The 16,499-nt window shown below is 53.6% G+C and overlaps 1 protein-coding gene across 8 annotated transcripts in view; it reads left to right on the forward strand.

Annotated features, from left to right (window-relative positions):
• The first annotated feature begins 4,447 nt into the window (after nucleotides 1–4,447).
• The window catches only part of CNTFR (ciliary neurotrophic factor receptor), a 202,440-nt gene continuing 190,388 nt past the window's right edge, over nucleotides 4,448–16,499 (forward strand). For 4 of the 8 annotated variants that reach the window (XM_074532809.1, XM_074532806.1, XM_074532808.1 and 1 more), the window contains exons 1-2: nucleotides 5,118–5,276; nucleotides 7,405–7,576. Coding sequence is in view for 1 of the 8 variants with exons in the window: in XM_005491719.4 (XP_005491776.1) it covers nucleotides 5,178–5,276 (99 nt within the window). In the remaining 7 variants the exon portion in view is untranslated. Of the gene's footprint in view, nucleotides 4,576–5,036; nucleotides 5,277–7,404; nucleotides 7,577–8,102; nucleotides 8,248–16,499 lie in introns of those variants that run through there. The other 4 variants (XM_026796270.2, XM_005491719.4, XM_074532810.1 and 1 more) reach the window with 4 other exon arrangements.

The following is a 16,499-nucleotide window of genomic DNA, read 5'->3' on the forward strand; positions in this document are numbered from 1 at the left end:
GCTGGCTTGCCTCGAGGTGTTAATCCAGAGGCGGATCGTGGGGATGAACCAGCCCTGCTGGCACGGGCCACAGCTCACACATGGCTGGAGAATGGTGGGGTTTTGTGGCAGGGCCTCTCAATCCAGGCAAAAACCACAACCATCAGGACATCCTTGCTCTCTCCAGGGCTGCGAGAGCGTTTCTGCCATGCAGAGCCTGGGGCAGTTTGGTGCAGTTCTGCCACAGAAGGGGCTGGAGGGAGAAGGCTCCAGAGAGCAGCGCTAACCTGGGTGTGCCCGATGCCTTCCACCTTCCCTCTGGGCACCTCCAGGGTGCCCAGCCCTGGCAGTGGTGAGCCCCTGTAAGATGTCGTGATCCATGGGGAAAAAACAACCGACCTGGCAAACACACAGGATTATGGTGCTGATTTCCCCATTCCAGGAGCATTGCAACACTAATCCTGTAATTCAGTGCAAAGTGGTGCAAAACATGATGATCGCTTTAATGTCTCAGCTCTTGCCTGAGATTTCATGGGGTTGCTCTTCTGGCACCACAGGAAAGAAAGTGCTGGAGGAAACCTTTTCCAGACCCCAATCCTCTTGTTCCTCGCTCAGAAAGACATGTGCAAAAATGTATTATAAATATGGCTTTCATTCCACACTGAGCCCCTTCCGAGTGAGGAGCTGGCAACCAGGCGTCATGTGGTGAGTGGGTGATGGGACAGGCGTTATTTATAACAGGTGTCAGGCGATACTTTGTCATCGATATCTTACCCGGCAGTGGCAGCAGCAGCAGCACTAGTGAGGGGTCTCTCCATATTCCAATCTCTGTTTTCCAGCAGTGGGTTTGGTAACAGCATGCACCAAACCTGGCGTCCTTGTTGCACATGGAAATTTCACTCATTTATTTCAGCTGACTGGCAGGACCTGGTTCTCTCTGTATCACTCTGCATCCCAAATCATGCTAATCACTCATCTCCGTGCCACTTGATGCCCATGACCAGGGCTACATCCAAGGACAGGATCTTCTCCTGCACAGATCTTTGTACACAGACATGGCCAAATCACACACCCTGTGCAGGCTCTGGAGGTCCCCACGGGCTCTCCTTGCCCACACATTGTTGTATGCATGCAGGTGCTCACCACCATCACCAAGACTCTTCCCAGGCAAATGGGTAATGGGCTGGAAAGCCACAGCCAGGTCCTGTGCTTATTATCTCCATCTTTGTCTTTCTCACGCACCTCCCACTATCTACACAGGAAGAAGTTTTGGCAAATGTAATAAAGACAAGGTGAAGTTTTACATAAAATATTCTCTCCTGCTATGAGTCCTGAGGAATTTTAATCAGTCCAGGAGTACCAGCAGAATTCCTTTGCCTGCAATCTTTTCATGATCTTGCTTTCCCCTCTTGTTCCTCGTGGGGAGCATTTGCTGAGAAGATGATTAAATTGGGCTGGTAAAAAGCTCGTCGGCTCCATAGCTTCCATCTTTTCCTGCTTCTTTGCAAGAACATTTGTACTTTTTTCTGGCCTGCGGCATGCAAGGTCAGCTGCTTTCTTTGCAGTTTTCTTGTACGTTTCCTCACCATTGTTGTGGGGTTTTCCCCCTCCAGAGAATCTCTTTTGTGCAGAGGCGAGAGACAAGGCTCCTAGCTCAGCCTGCTGTGTTGTTGTTCGCCTGAAGTCCAGCAGGAATTCAAGGAATGGTTCCCCACGTCTCCTATTCACCTTGCTCCTGCCAGTGGCAAGGGGTCGGGCAGGGGGCGGATATTTTGGGGAAGCTGTGAGCAAGGAGTGCAGATTCAGGGGCTGATGTGAGCTCAGGGATTTTGGAGGGCTGAAACTCATCTGCTGTTGCCTGCCAGTAGTTCAGTGTAGGAATTTGGGCATTTTCCTTTGAACAAGTGATTCACCAGTAATCATTTAATCAGCTCTCCTGATGTTTGAATAATCTGTGAGTAATTTAGTCAGATGTTTGCCACAGAGTATCAAATAAATGGTTTGGAAAGACACTGGCTCATACTCTCACCTCGTATATGCTCAGCTGTGGGGTAAACCAGGCCAGTGCTGTCCCCTGCACTTTGGCCTCAGGTGTCCAAGAGATTTACAGCTGGCCAGGACCAGCCCCAAACTGGCCAGGTCAGGATGTGGCCATGGCTCAGCTGTACTGTATTTTTGCCATGCAGCTGTGGAGCATCTTCTCTCCTGCCTGGGGTACCACAGCAGCTGAAGGCTGCGGGTGGCGTGCAGTGCCCCAGAGTGGCATTTCTGGTGATAAGTGTCCTGGCTGGATATCAGTGCACAGGCTTGTGAGGAGCCCCTTGCTTTCTCTGAGTGGCTGCCTCTGGGGTGCTGTGGATGGGGAAAGCAGCCCAGGGTGATGGACTGATGCTGGCTCATAAGCTAATGGAGAATCATTTCCCCAGGTTCAGCTCTCTGCCTGGACCTATTAAAGCTCCAGTATCTTTCCATTCCTGTCCCCACAAAACCACCTGCTCTCCTGACACACTTCCCAATGGCATCAGAGAGCTGCTGCTTCTCTCAGAGCTTTGACTCCTTCTTTTTCAGCTCTGATCCTGGCTGACAGCAGGGACGGGTGGAGAGGGAGAATGAGGACTGGCATTTTTTCCCCTTTTCTTCCATTTTGTGACTACTTCAATCCAACCCCGACTTTCTGGGCAGGAGGGTCACTCCCCAGCTTTGCTGCATCCTGTTGAAAAGCCTTGGAGGCATCTGCTTTTGCCTTTAGTTTTCCCTCCTGGTTATTTTTCTGTCTCTCTTTTTTTTTTTTTTTTTTTCCCTAGGAGCTGCTGTCACAGATTCCCCCAGAGTCCCAACATGCTAGTTATTCTTCATGGATAAAACTACTAACAATAATAATTTATTGTGCACTTTCATCTGAGACAAAGCATCATTATTTCCATCCAATTAATAGTGTCTTTTAGCAGCATCAGTGAAAACCAGAAAAAACCTGGCTCCCACCCAGCCCCCTTCCTCTGCCTGTGTGACATTGTCTCCACAAATGCAAAGAGAGGTGGTAGCTTTGATTTGATCAACACTTATCTAGTTAAAACAAAGGAGAACTACTTTTGTAGGCTTGCCCAAATATTAGGTTTTTGGGTTTTTCTTTAACAGGAAGATCAGGAAGAGAGCTCTGTTGTTTTGTTACTACTGTTGTTTTCTTCAAACCAGGAGAAGTCCTGGGATGCCAGGGAAAGTGGGAACCTGCCAATGGGAGTATTTCTCCCAAGTCTCTCTGCAGAGTTTTCTCGCATGTGTTGTTTCCTGAGTCACGGGGATTTGAGCTGGGAACGCTCAGATATCTGGAAGCTGGAACAGCCCTTACTGCCGACCTGAATGCTGATGTCTAGGGAGCAGCACCCCCGCCACAGTCACTAGGCTGGAGATAAGGGCAGAGGATGTGCATCATGGGATTCAGGGCTCTGCAAGGCTCCCCAAAATCGCCTGTGGGCACTGCTCCCTGTGCCTTGCTGGCAGCTAGCCCCTGGCAGGGAGCAGGCTGTTTCTTCATGGGCATTTGTCTTTTCCAGGCTGGGAAAACAGAGGTATTTTTCTGCACACTGGCAGCCAAGTGGGGGATGTGGCTGGGGAAGGCTATTTCCCCCAGGCCTCCTGCTCCATGGCATCCCCCAGCTGGTGCCACCAGGGTGCCAGTCAGCCTCTCCTCAGACCCTCCCCACAAGGTGTTTGCCTTTGCCTGGGCAGCTGGCAGGAGGCAGGGGTGGATGCCCTGCAAGGGTGCCTTCCCCTCGGCCTCCTGCCCACCCTGCCCTTCCTTGCCCCGAGGCCGCTTGGCTGTCCTTGCTCACCCTCCCCATTGGCTCCTGCCTGCTTGGCCTCTCTGCTGCTTTAATTTTAGCAATTCCTTGGAAAGAGTCATTTTCCATAACTCAGCTCTCAGCAGAGCCCTCTGCCTGCCAGCTCTGCCTTCTCACACGTGTTGCTGGCGTGCCCCAGCAGCACACGCCTGCACCTGCCCGGCCAGGCCTGCCTGTCCCAGCCCTTTGCACACCAAATCCTCACACCCGGCTCCCGTCCCCGCTTGGAACATCTCAGCCTGGCACTCCCAATCCTCTGGTGCCGTGGCTGGAGTGGCCAACCTGGCCCAGCTGCATGTCCACCCCTGGGGCTCCCCCCTCACCAGGACTAACTGGGCACAGCACAGGGGGACATCTGTCCTCTTTGCCCTGCAACCCCACCCACACGTGTGACAGCTCTCTGTCCTTATCTGTGAGGTCCCAGGCAGTTCCCACATGCTGCCTGGGACCTCATAGGCTGGGGTTGTGATGGATGAGCAGGGTGGGCTTGTTCAGCACCCAGCATCAGGTTTTATTGCAGTGGGGAAGGTGGGTGCAGGTGTGGCTGTGCAAGAGGAGCACAGCCCACACATGTGGTGGGTGATTGGTTGTGCAGTGTGTGTGAGACAGGCAAGAGGCTTTCATGACAGTATGCCTCTTCCTGTGGGCACTGCTGGGCACTCCAGGAGGGTGTTGGTGTGAAGGAGCATGGCACTCACTCGGAGTGGGGCGTGTGTGAGGATGCGCACGGAGATGGAAGTGTGGCTCCTTCTCTTGGGTCTGCATCTCGCGCTGGAGGGAAGGGACAGTGCATGTGGAGAGTGCATTGTGTACGACCCTGTGTGTGTGTATGTGTGTGATTGTGTGTGTGTGTGTGTGTGATTTTGTGTGTGATAGTGTGTTTGTGCACAGGGCACGCGTGAGGTGACCACGACCCTGCTGCTTCCACTCTGGGGAGGTGGGGGGACTTGCAGGGACCGCTGCTGGTGATATGTGTGTGTGTCTCTGTGTGTGTGTGTGGGGGGGGGGAGGCGCCGTCCCCACGGTGCTTCCACGAGTGTGCATTTGCACGGGGGTCGGTGGGGCGCGCGTGTGTATGCGCTGCCTCCCTCCGGCTCAGCATCCGTGGGGAGGGAGGCGGCAGCGGCGTGTCCGCAGGGGCGTGGACCAGTGTGTGGCCGTGGGGGGTGCGTGTGTGGGTGTGTTTGTGTTTGTGAGCGTGTGTGTGTGTGTGTGTGTGTGTGTGTGTGTTTGCGGGCGGGTGCGCGCGGCGCGGCGGGGCCGGGAGCGCGTCCCCGGCGCTGTGCCGGGGGGTGCGGGCTGAGCTCATCGCTGGCTCCCCGGCGCTCCTTACCAGTGGCTTCTGCGGTCACATGGGTTATGTGCTGGAGTTTAAAAGAGCTTATAGCCCCCGAGCCGGTGCAGAAGCAGCCGGTGGTTGCATGGGGTAGCGCCGGGAGCGGCGGCAAGGAAGGCGCCGTGAGTAGCGGGCGGCCGGGGCCGGAGGGCGGCACGGGATGTACCCCCACCCGCGGGACGGGGGAGGCGGCCTGCGGGCACGGGGGTCAGCGCAGGCGAGCCGCGGGGCCCGCCGCCCAGGGAGGCGGAAAGGAAGGCGGGGGGAACACTTTCTTCCCCCGCATTCGCTCCCGGTCTTGGGCTCCGTCCCTCCCGCCCCGCAGCCGCGCACCTTTCCAGCGCCCGCGTGTGTCCGCGCCCCGACGTGGGCCGCGCGTCCGCCCCCCCGTGAGGAACCAATTTGGGCAGCTCAATACTTTCCTGCCCCGCCGGGCGCGTGTTCCCGGCGGGGAGGGATGGGGGGCGAGGGGCCGGGGCGTCCCCGCACCCTCCGAGACAGCGGGTCCGCATCGGGGCGCGGCGGTGGCACCCCCGTCCCCTCCCGGCCGGGAGGGCATCGCGGCCGGCACCAGGTTGAGGGCTGCGAGGGATGAGCTCTCCCTGCGGCAGTGCACGGGGCTGGAGCGGCTGGGACTGCGGGGCGGCTCTTTGTAAACCGGAGCCCGTGGATTTCCTGGGCGGGAGAGCAGGCTTCTTCTCCGTCTCTCCAAAGGCGCAACCTGCCTTCTTCTCTGCTGTGGCAGTGCAGATTTTATTTTTTCTTTTCTATTTTTTTAATTTTTTTTTCCCCGAAGTGTGATGTTTTATCAGAAAAGTGTCTGCATGGTGCTTCTGGGGAACTGCTCTCCCTGGGCTAGGCAGACAGTTCATCCCGAGCGTGAGTACAAGGGCTGCTTTCCAGAATTGCATAATACACACCGATCCCTATGCTGCTCAAAACTCCCTGACATTTCCACATCTTGGTGACTTCCCCCACTGCAATCCTGAAAACGAGTTGTGACTCCAGTCAGCTCGTGAGCCAATTTGTGGTGTCTTCACTGAGGACAGAACCAGGTCTGCATGTTCCAGCTTCCCTGGCTCCTCTGGCAGTTGTTTCCTTAACCCGTAAACTTTTTTTTTGGTGTAACGATCGGCACTTCTTTACTCTCTTACGTTCCCCACCCCAAGCTTACGGACACATGTGCAGGGTCTGTTCAGAGCACAGGTTACAGAGAGGGGATTGCCTGCAAAGCCGTTCAATTTCTTTTCCCCATCTCTTTGTGTTTTAATTTGTGGGATGGTTGAGGAGGTCCTTTCCTCGGATTGCTTTTTGCTCGGGAACTTGCTGACATCTCCTCGGATTTAGCGGATTTCACTGGCTGTGCCCACTCTCAGCACACCGCGTTGTGTACTCTTGTGAGGGACATGCAGCTGCCAGTCCCACTGGCCCTGTGTTCAGGCAGTGAGGCTCTGACATTGGCTGCTTTCTGCAAAATGTGCAAATATTTGGGAGCAGCCGGTCTTGCTCCCGGATCCCTGCCTTGCCCCTATCCGTGAGGAGTTAGAGCTTTGCTGTGATGTGTGGAGATGTGCAAGGGATGCTCGTGTCTGGCCGGGCAGCATGCTGAGACCAGGTGCTGGGACCAGAACTCTGTGGGGTTCACTGCACTAGGAGGACTTTCCCAAGACAGGCTGAGCTTTAGAAATGAGAGCCTCGTGCCTGGCAGCCTTCCTTGCGACAGCTCCTCAAGATAAGTTTATCAGAGCTTCTCGTCAGAGCAAGCCAATCCATGATCTAATGATCGTACATTATCTGTGGTCTAATTTACCCCAAGAGGACCCCATTGTGCCAGGACTCTGCATCCCCTTTCCCCTGAAAAGCGCTCAGCAGCTTCTGGACTTGGGAAAAGCCCTGATGGCTCTCAGAGCCACAAAGCTTGTGATGCACACACACATTCAAATAACTGTGCAGCCAAGGCTTAGCTTTTGGGGACGTGACTGACTCTCTGAAGCTGGCAGCACGAGTTTTGTGGGTGCAAGCCCCAGCTCCTGGCCACTCTCATTTCATTCCCTGCAAGCTGGAGACACGCATCCTGCTCCAGCTCAGTCTGGGGCTGGGTGTGCGCCTGGGGAGCCTGTCTCTCAGCTCTGTCGTTTATTATTGCTGCCGCTGCCATTATGCCTGACAAATGAGAGTTGCTGAGTAATGTGCCGTTTGTGTGTAAATATCTGAGTGCTCGCAGCTGAGCTCACTCCTGCCACTTTGCAGGAAGCCATCTCAGCACCTTTCCCCTGTGAAGACCCGGGAGTGCACAGCGTCCTTCTGCGGGGACCTCCCCACCGCCACCGACAGCCCTAGCCTCCGCTCGCCTCTGCTTCCCTGCAAGCGTGAAGCCTCCATCCTCTCCGGCTATCCTGGCAGCCCTTCTGCTTTCCTGAGTGTGAGTCAAGGGTGGGAAAGGGCTCTGTGTGTGTGTGTGTGTGTGGGTGGGTGGGTGGGTCTGTGTGTGTGTGTGGGTGTGGGTCTGTGTGTGTGTGTGTGTGTGTGTGAGTGCACAGTTGCTCCCGAGGGTCCGTGTCCGAGGCAGAGTGAGTTTTGGGGACTTTGAGTGTTTTGATGGAGACAGTCATGCATAACTAGGAAAGGAGTTTTTTCGGTTGGTTTGGGTTTTTTTCCCTGTCTGCTCAGCCCCGAGTTCCCCCTCACTTCATCCCAGTACTGATGAAGATGCTAAATTGCTCCTTCCCATATTGTTTTCATCCCATTTGCAGATTAGCATCCAACTGCTTCTTGCAGTCAGTACTTGCTCTGCCCAGCTAGGCTGATCACAGCTTTTTTAATCTCCCCTTGCAAATCAATCCCTTCTGCCTCCTGATAATTTTTGTCGCTCATTTTTCTGAAATCCCTCCAATTTGTCCATTTTGTGTTGGTGACGTATGCCTGGCCCTAAACATGATGTATACCAGGCATGGCAGCGTGAGGGAAGGACACCTCCTCCCCTCCCACCCCACTGGGGCTTGTGATGCTTTGTCAGCACCGAACTGAGTTACTTCCCCATTATTCTAAGCTATAGTCCCTGCTCGGTGTTGCAGAAGAAAGCAGCATACTCAGGTCAGTGCCCTGGGGAGAATTCCTCCAAATTTTGGTGATGGGTTACTGAGGTTTGGTTGCATGCTGGTAGCAGATGCTGGAAGGGGCCGGTGGTCTAGGTGTATTCCTGGGGTGCCTCTTCCCACAAGAACTAATAGCTGAACAGGAGGGGTGAGGAAAATAACAGAGGGCAAGCTGGGCAGATGGGGAATCTGAGGCACGTGCATGCACATTTCCTGTGCATCTTTCCAGCTCTTATTTAGGTGGTCTGTGTGTGGGGTGTGGTTGCACTTGTTAGTGTTGCAGCTGGCATGGGCATTTTCTGAGGAGATGCTGGGTGTTTGGTCAGAGCATGCTGGCACACTGGGATGCTGGGTTCTGGGCTGATTTTGCTCATTGCTTCTCGTGCTCGTAGCCAGAGCCTGATGCCACAGGTGCTCTCATGGGGAAGAAGCAGGGTAACAAAGTGCCTTGCATTTGCGCACTTTGAAGTTTTATCATGCCAAACCCTGAGCTCCTAGGACTGAGCATTCCCATTCCCTGGAAGGGCCGTGCCCTTCCAGGATCTGTCTATTTTTAGGAGGAGTTGTATTCTGGACAGTGTCCACTGCAGATGCTCTCTGCCTCCTCCTCTTGGCCCTCCTCCAGGGACACCGTTTGGGCTCTCTGCTGGAGGGGCCGCTCTTGCCGGGGCTCCTCCAGGGCAGGGCAGAGCCGAGCAGATGTGGGACCGTGGGGATGCCCGCTGGGCTGTGGTACCCCGGGGTGCTGGGGAGGGACAGTGAGCTCACGCTGTCCCTTGCATGAACTGCTGGGAATTCGCCGTGCTCCAGGAGCCAGCAGGACACGGTGGCTTCCGCACGGCATGGCCAAGCAGGGGTGCTGCTGCTGCCTGGGCCAGGTGGTACCCGGTGCTCGGCGGTGCCCGGCGCCGGCCCGTTCACCAGGATGACACTAGGGGGCACGAGATCTGCTGGAATTCCTTTGTTGGGGATGGGAAAGGAGGCTGCAAAGCTGCTCCTGACCCTTCAAGCCCCGTGCATCATTCCCCCGAGCGTTTTGTGGGAATTACGAGTGTTAAATCCCACGAGCTGTCTCGGTAACTCCTCCTGCCGCCAGGGCAGGACGCAGCTCTCCGGAGGCTGCTCGTTGGCTCTGCCCGTCCCTGGCCGTGGGAGCAGCAGAACAGGGATGAAGCGGTCAGCCGGAAACATCTCTGAAGCAAGGAGGTGGTGGATGCAGCCGGAGTGCCAGGGAATCTCCGGGGAATGTGGGAAATCCAGGAAAACACCTTAGCATGTTTTTAATGCCTCTCTAGAGGCGTTGTCCAGAGCAGGGATTAAGTTAGATTCAGGGCTGGCTTTCAAGATGCAGCGTGTTATGGTTTCATTTTCTGCTGGTTGTTAAATTCATGCATGATGTCTCCTCAGGGTCATGTTTTCCCAAAGCAGCAGAAACTTTAGAGAGTCTGATTTAATGAATGGTTCTGATCGATCTGAAACATGAAGAGTGTGTGTGTATGTGTGTGTGTGTGTGTGTGTGTGTGTGTGTGTATTATATGTGTGTCCATCCACATATCTGGGTGGGGTGCAAAGAATATGTTTTTGAAGGTATGTTTATGCATTTCTGCATACATCCAGCTGTAATATTGTCCTGAGTCCTTAAAATCTATTATTCCAGCTGTGAATGCGTGTATATATATTAGAGCACTGTATACTGGAGTCTTTCTCTCTTGTTATAACAAACCTCACAGAAAGCAAATAAAGAGACATTGTTCTCATAGCAGGCTTTTAAGGGCTCAATATTTATCTTCTATGAATTTTGATAGTTTTTGTTCAGCATGTTTGCAGTTATGATGGTGGTGGGGGGGTTTGCCTATCTACTTCAAATTTTGTGCTGTTGGGAAACTGGAAACATTTGGATCGTTTCAGCTTATTCATCAGGTAATGAAAACAGAAGTCAAGCTTCTGGATTGAAATGTTGGCACCTGATATCATTCTGGCATATTAATTTCTCAATGGTTAGGGTTTTTTCTAATGCCTTCCGTTGCCAGATACCAGGCTCCTTTGCTGGAGCCGTGCTTCTCTCGCGAGCCCCCGGGCAATATTTTTAGTAGGACACTGATGCATCGCAAACACTGCTGTACTCCGAGAAAAAGCTTTGCTGGCTGTTGTTGGAAGTAGCGCCAGGATGGGTAGAAAGGAGAGATCAGAGGAGGACGGTGCTGCCGCTGCGTCGGAGCGTTCGCTTTGTGCCTGAGACGGAGGTTTTGTGTCGGGTCGTGCAGGTGCTGTGCCTGTGCGGATGTGAGGGCAATTCCCCAGGTGACTTCTGAGACAGGGCTGAGGAGTAGGGGTTTATTTATTTTGAAATGACTGGTGAATTGGAAGGAGGTCCGGGAAGAAGTGCCGAGTCAACTTTCAAGTCAATTAGGGATGTGTCTGGAGGTGTGAAGTGGTCTGAAGAGGACAGGGTGATTTGTCTGAAAGTGTTACCTAATTAGAGGGTATGGTCAGGGCTCTAATTAGCCATGACACCCTAAAGATGTTATCAAAGCCCTCTTGGGGCACGCCTGATCCAGTGCCGTGGCTGTGAGCTCTGGTCAGCGTGGCCGCGCACGGCCGGAGCTGCCGCCCTCAGGCTCAGAGGCAGCCCCGATGCTTGAAGAGGCTCTTTTCCTTTTCAGGTGACTCGTGATACCCTCCGGGGCTGCTGCCAACTTTGAGTGATGTTCATAAAGTCACAGAATGAAAGGAAAGCCTGCAGCAGTTGGAAGAATTAATACTGGTGCCCACTATGTGGGAAATCTCCTCTCTTTTCCCTGAGGGGCATCACTTTCTGCTGCTCTCTGCCTGGGGGGAGGCTGGAGGAGGAGGGCTGTGAGGATTTGCATTAAGTGATGCTCTACCAACAGCTGGTGGAGGAATCGTGACCCCTTTCTTAGCATTGCCTGACAGAGGGGACATGGGATCGACTGAAATCTGGCTTGCCCAGACCTGGTTGTATTTAAATACTATGCAACACACCCTGTGAGGGGGAACTGGTGCAGGAAGGAAGCAGTACAAGAAGTGCTGGTTAAGAGGGAAAGGCGCCTGGGAAGGCTTTTCCCTGACATTGGAAGGATCTTGCAGCCTGCACCTCTGCAGGCCACACCTGGGTGGTGGGTGGTTGTTTGCCTTTGGAGAATTGGGGCTGGGGGTTGCTCCCTCTGGGGCTGCTCTCACTGCCTGCTGTTCATCCATCAAAACCATTGTTCAGTCAGCCCTGTGAGGAGAGTAGAGTGGGAGTTGCCCATTCCCAGCAGTGGTGCCAAGAGCCAGTAGGAGCCACCTGAAGCCAGGCTGGTGGATGAATGTGGAGAGCAGGGCCCATTGCCATTCTCAGCAGCAATGAGCAAAGGAATTCTCTCCTCTCTCAGAGCTGAGGTCCCTGTGCGTGTCAGAGCCTTCTGAATTGCCAGGAGAGAGCAGTGGGTAGCTCAGACCTCCTTGGCAGGAAGGAGCTACTGTTACTCCTGTCTCAATGGGAAATGAAATGGATCCTGGGGCTAGGATGTTCACTGTGTGCTTCATCAGTGCTGCGAGGAGCCTGGCTCTGCAAAGGGACTCTCTTTGCTTGTGTAGGTGGAATTGCAGCCCCCCAAATGCAAACACACAGCCAGGCACACTCCCGTGCTCACAGTTACCGAGGCATGCGCCTGCTTTTAATTATGTGGGTGTTAAGCCAGTGAATTAATTTTGTTCACAAAGTTGCAGCCTGGCATTTTCCTACTGCTCCTGGTCTCTGGTGGCATTCCCACACTCTGGAGCACATGTGCTAATAACCTGGGGACTGGGTTTGGTAACTCGGAGGACAGTGCCACACAGGGCTGACCCAGGCAGCTCTCCCTGAGCTGTTGGCGTGCTGTGCCAGGGCTGCAGGGGCCACACTGGATTTTAGGGTGCTGGGTTATAGGTGGGGGATGGGGAGCTGGTCCCTGTGCTGTGGTGTCACAAGCTGATCAGCACAGAAGGAGGGACCTGCACTGCTGCCCTCCTGCCTGGAGAAGCAGCCTGGGTTGGGCATCTCAGCACCTGGCACGAGATTTGGTTATGAATTCAAACAGTATCTTGTATAATAAAACAGCCTTATCTCTGCTTTTGCCCTAGGTACACTCTGCACCACACTCCTTTTGTCTAGGGCCTAAAAATGCTGGTGATAATGAGGACACATCCTTTTTTGTGGTTAAAGTGTGGTTCTCAGATGCAAAGGGAGGCAGCCTGTGCTAGACTTCACCACCAATGTGTGATTTACCCTCCTCTGTGCCACTGAACTGGGGGCTTGAAAAACAAATATGTTAAAAGGAAGGAAAGACAACAAAAGGCTGCTGGTGCTCTGAAATTCGATCAAAAAAAGCTCTGTCCAGTCCTCTGGGCTTCTCGCTTAACGAAGAGCTCTAGAAATAACAGTGTTACAGGAAAGTGCACCCACAGATAACTGTGGGTTTGGGGACGGGACTGCTTTGTTCTTGCGGAGCCGGGTTGAAGTTCATTTTGGGTATTGAAGTTCATTTTGGGTATTTTTACACCCCCCAGAGCCAGGGTGTTACTGTCACTCCATGAATCCAAAGCCATTCAGAGCTGCCTGGGACCTCTCCGCTCTGCAATCCTTGTCTAGCCTGTTGCCTCTCCCCAGCGTGCCAGACACACATATGGGTGGGAGGCTGCTGGATTTGGGAGCCCAGCTGGTGGGGGTGGGAGAGGTCCCACCGAGCTGCTGCTGCTGTTTCTCCCGGCTGGGTTCGGAGCGGTTTCCTCTCGCCCCACGTCCCGGCCATGTGCGGGGCGGCCGGCTCCCCACACGTGTTGCACAGACACATTTCCGTGCTGCCTCTCGGTGCCTGCCCACCTATTTGCAGCTGGGGGAGCTGAAGCTGCTCTTTCGTGTGATTTGTTAAAAAAAAAGTCTCTCTCTGGATGGAGTTGTCTGTGCTTTTATTGACCTGGTTACGGGAACGACAGAGGCTTTTCCGTCTCCTGGACGCGTGATTTCTGCAAGGGCTCTGGAGCAGGGGCCGGCTCTTGCTGCTGGTGTGTTTCCAGTTCTCCTAACGTGATTAGTTTGACAGGCCCATTGGGTATGCTGGCAAGTCTAGTTTTTATTTTGTGCATGAAAGTCAGTGCTGTGACAGGGCACAGAGCACCAGCTAATGCTGACATCTGTGCAGGAGGGACAGATGTCAATATTTTTGGACAGTATTTTCGGCTGTGCCTCAGACGTGCTCTGCCACCTGGCAGAAACCCCTTGCCCTTTTGAATGGGGCATTTCTGTAATGTCTCAACTTCCTGACCATTTTGGAGACTCTTCCCTTGTATCTGCAGTTGGAGTTGTTTTGCCAGAAGGTGCAGTTTGAGCTCAGTGAAACCTGAGTGCTGAGGACATTCTAGGCATGCACCTGACGGCTCTCAGTGAAGGTGTCCATCCTTCAGAAGTCCAACAAGCTACCATCAGTCATTCCCATTGGCATATTTGCCTGCTGGGCTCCAGTTTTGTGCGTGTTGACATCTTCCAGCAATGCTGAGGCACACCATGTTTTTGGGGCTTGTTGAGGTGGGAGGAGGACTGGAATGGGGATCATCGATCATCCCTGCTCTGCAAGCTGCTTTTTGCTGTACAGACACATCTGCTCTCCCCCAGTCCTCTTTGATCTGGATCAGCAGTTCCAGCTTCACCCTGGCTTGTTCAGCTGCAAAGCGAGGATGAAGAGGAATTTCCCCAGCAGCCATGGTGGGTCCTTGACTCCAGGGGCATGCAGCATTTGTGCTTCCTAGATCTGGTAAATCTGTACCTCTGGTCAGGCCAGAAATGGTGGTGTTTTTTCCCAAGCAGGGCTGCCTTATGCACAGGGTAGAGCCATTTCTGCACAACTGGACCTGGCATCTCCCCAGCTCCTTCCAGAACAAGGAAGGAGATGATGGCATGACTTACAAAAGAGTCAATGGCAAAGGATTTGTGTTGATGATTTTGACTTTGCCTCTCCCAAGGAGCTAATCTGGCCTGTCTTTGGGTGTAGGACCCAAACTGGAGGTTTAATTCACTGCACATCTGCTTTTAGGCTTGGAGGGCTCCCCAAGGCTGTTTGCTGTGCTACATTACCAGGGTCAGCCTTTAACCTTGCCACCACTAGGGGTTGGAGGCAAGCATCATTGCCTTTAAAGAGGGGAAGCTGAAACCTGGAGTGGCTGTGGGATTTCCTTGAGGTCCCAGAGCAGAGCTGGTGGCAGAAAACCAGATTTCTTGAGTTGCTAACAGCTCCTGCCAGCTGTGGGACACATTAGTAAACACTTGAGTAGATCAAAGTAGGGCATCCGGCTCTTTGCGCAGCACTGTGCTTATCTGTCTATCTGTCTGTCTGTCTGTAGTGCTTCTGGCAGTCAAACCTAAGATGACATTTAAAGGCTTTACTTTTTTTCTCTCTTGCCGGTTTCAGATCAAATTTGCTGAGTTGTCAAGCTGAAGATTCTTTTCTCCTAAGTGCTGGCCCAGCAACAGCTCACTGTGCTGCATCCCTGCCTTGGAGGAGTCCAGCTGGGTTCTTCCTTCCTCCCATCCCTGGCTTTAACATGTAGGGGCTGGAGCAACAGCTCTGCTGGTGGACAGGAGAAAAGAAACAGATTTTTGCTTCCCTCTTCTCCCTGTTGATCAGGCCATCTAGGCTCAGTTAGCAGCAGCTGTTCAAAAACAGCAGACAGAGCCAGGTTTGCACTGAGAAAGATGTTTTGGGGCGGAGAGGGCAGTGGTAGAGGCTTGCAGGCAAACCCTTGCTCCTCCCTAAGCCTGGCCTAGGTCTCAGAGGCAGGCACGTGTGCTGTGAGCTGGTGGGCTCTCAGCAGAGTCCCCACAAGACTGGGTGTCTGTCTGGAGACAGCCAGGATGAGTGGCACCAATCAGCCTCTGACCCAGTGGGTTTCAGCAAGGAAGGCGAGCGCTGTCCTTGTGTGTGATGAGGAAATTGCTCCCGTGTCCCTGGAGGCTGTCACTCCAGCACTTTGCCCTGCTCTGCTGGTGGGGAGCGGCTCCAGAGGATGCCTCTGCTGCTGCTGTCTGCCTTGGGGACAAGCACAGACGTGTCTTCAGCTGGAAGTCAGCTTGGGGAGTGGAGAAACCTCCCCAGAACATGCATTTGCAAGCTCTGGTGTGTGGCAGTCCCTCCCAGGCAGTCACAACCTTCTGCCACTGTGTGAGCGGGAAGGCTCAGTGCCTGCTTCCGGGCATGAGGAGAGGATGGAGCTTACCCTGCTCTGGAATAGCGAGCCAGGAGTGGCTGCAGTTGCTGGAGCTGGAGCCAGGGCTATCCCCTGGTCCCAGCACCAGCAGGCGGCTCCAGCTTCAGTCCTTGGAGCATTTTTGAGGGTTTTGTGCAATGTGGTTTCAACTCCATCCCTTCCTCTTGTGCAAGGCTCCTCCCTGAGCAGGCACAGTGACAAAGTCAGTCCTTAGACAGCTGTAGTTCTCTGGATTTTGCCAGCCTCTCACCTTCCCCTTTACATTCACCAGACCCTGCCTGCTGGGAGCTCTCTCAGCTGTCCCTGAGCAGCATCTTTCAGCAAGGATGGCAGCTCAAGAGGGTCCCACATAACTCAGTGGGGTGCTCCAGTTTAACCCAGCCAGTGGCCCTCTGGCAACCCCAGCTGTGCCTGTGGGGGATACCAAGCAGCTGCTAGACAGCAGAGACACAAACTGACCTGCACCTTGGCTTTTCAGGGCAGAGTCATGTCTATGTGGATGGAGCAAGGCTGTGTGACACAAGCACTTATAGCATTGGCTTCAGTGACCAGAAAAGCCAGAGGCGGCTGTTGTTACCCAAACTAGGAGATGGAGGCATTTATTTATTGTTCTAACTCCTTTCCAGAAGTGGTTCAGATGCCTCAGCAACAGGCAGCTCTCTAAAACTGAGACGAAAAGCACAGGATTTTTCCTTTTGCTGTGTCTTGGACAGTTAACCCTTTCAGCCATCCCATGTCCAGATGGTGTGACCAGGCTCCATGGGACTCAGGATCATCCCTCTGGAGACACCTTTGGGCATGGCCATGCCCACAGAGCAGCAGTGCTGAACCCTTCCATCTGCAAATTTGGGATCTGCCCTGGGTAGAGACTCTGTCTCAGTACTGCTCAGTTTGAAAGCCCTGCCTCATCACTGTCCCCCCAACAATTGCTGCTGTGAACATTAATTTTTTCCAGATTTTTACTTCCCTTTGAATATCTCCGCTATGGATCATTTTCCTTGCATGTGT

The sequence above is a fragment of the Zonotrichia albicollis genome, chromosome Z (assembly GCF_047830755.1).
Source record: "Zonotrichia albicollis isolate bZonAlb1 chromosome Z, bZonAlb1.hap1, whole genome shotgun sequence".
Classification (NCBI taxonomy): Eukaryota; Metazoa; Chordata; class Aves; order Passeriformes; family Passerellidae; genus Zonotrichia; species Zonotrichia albicollis.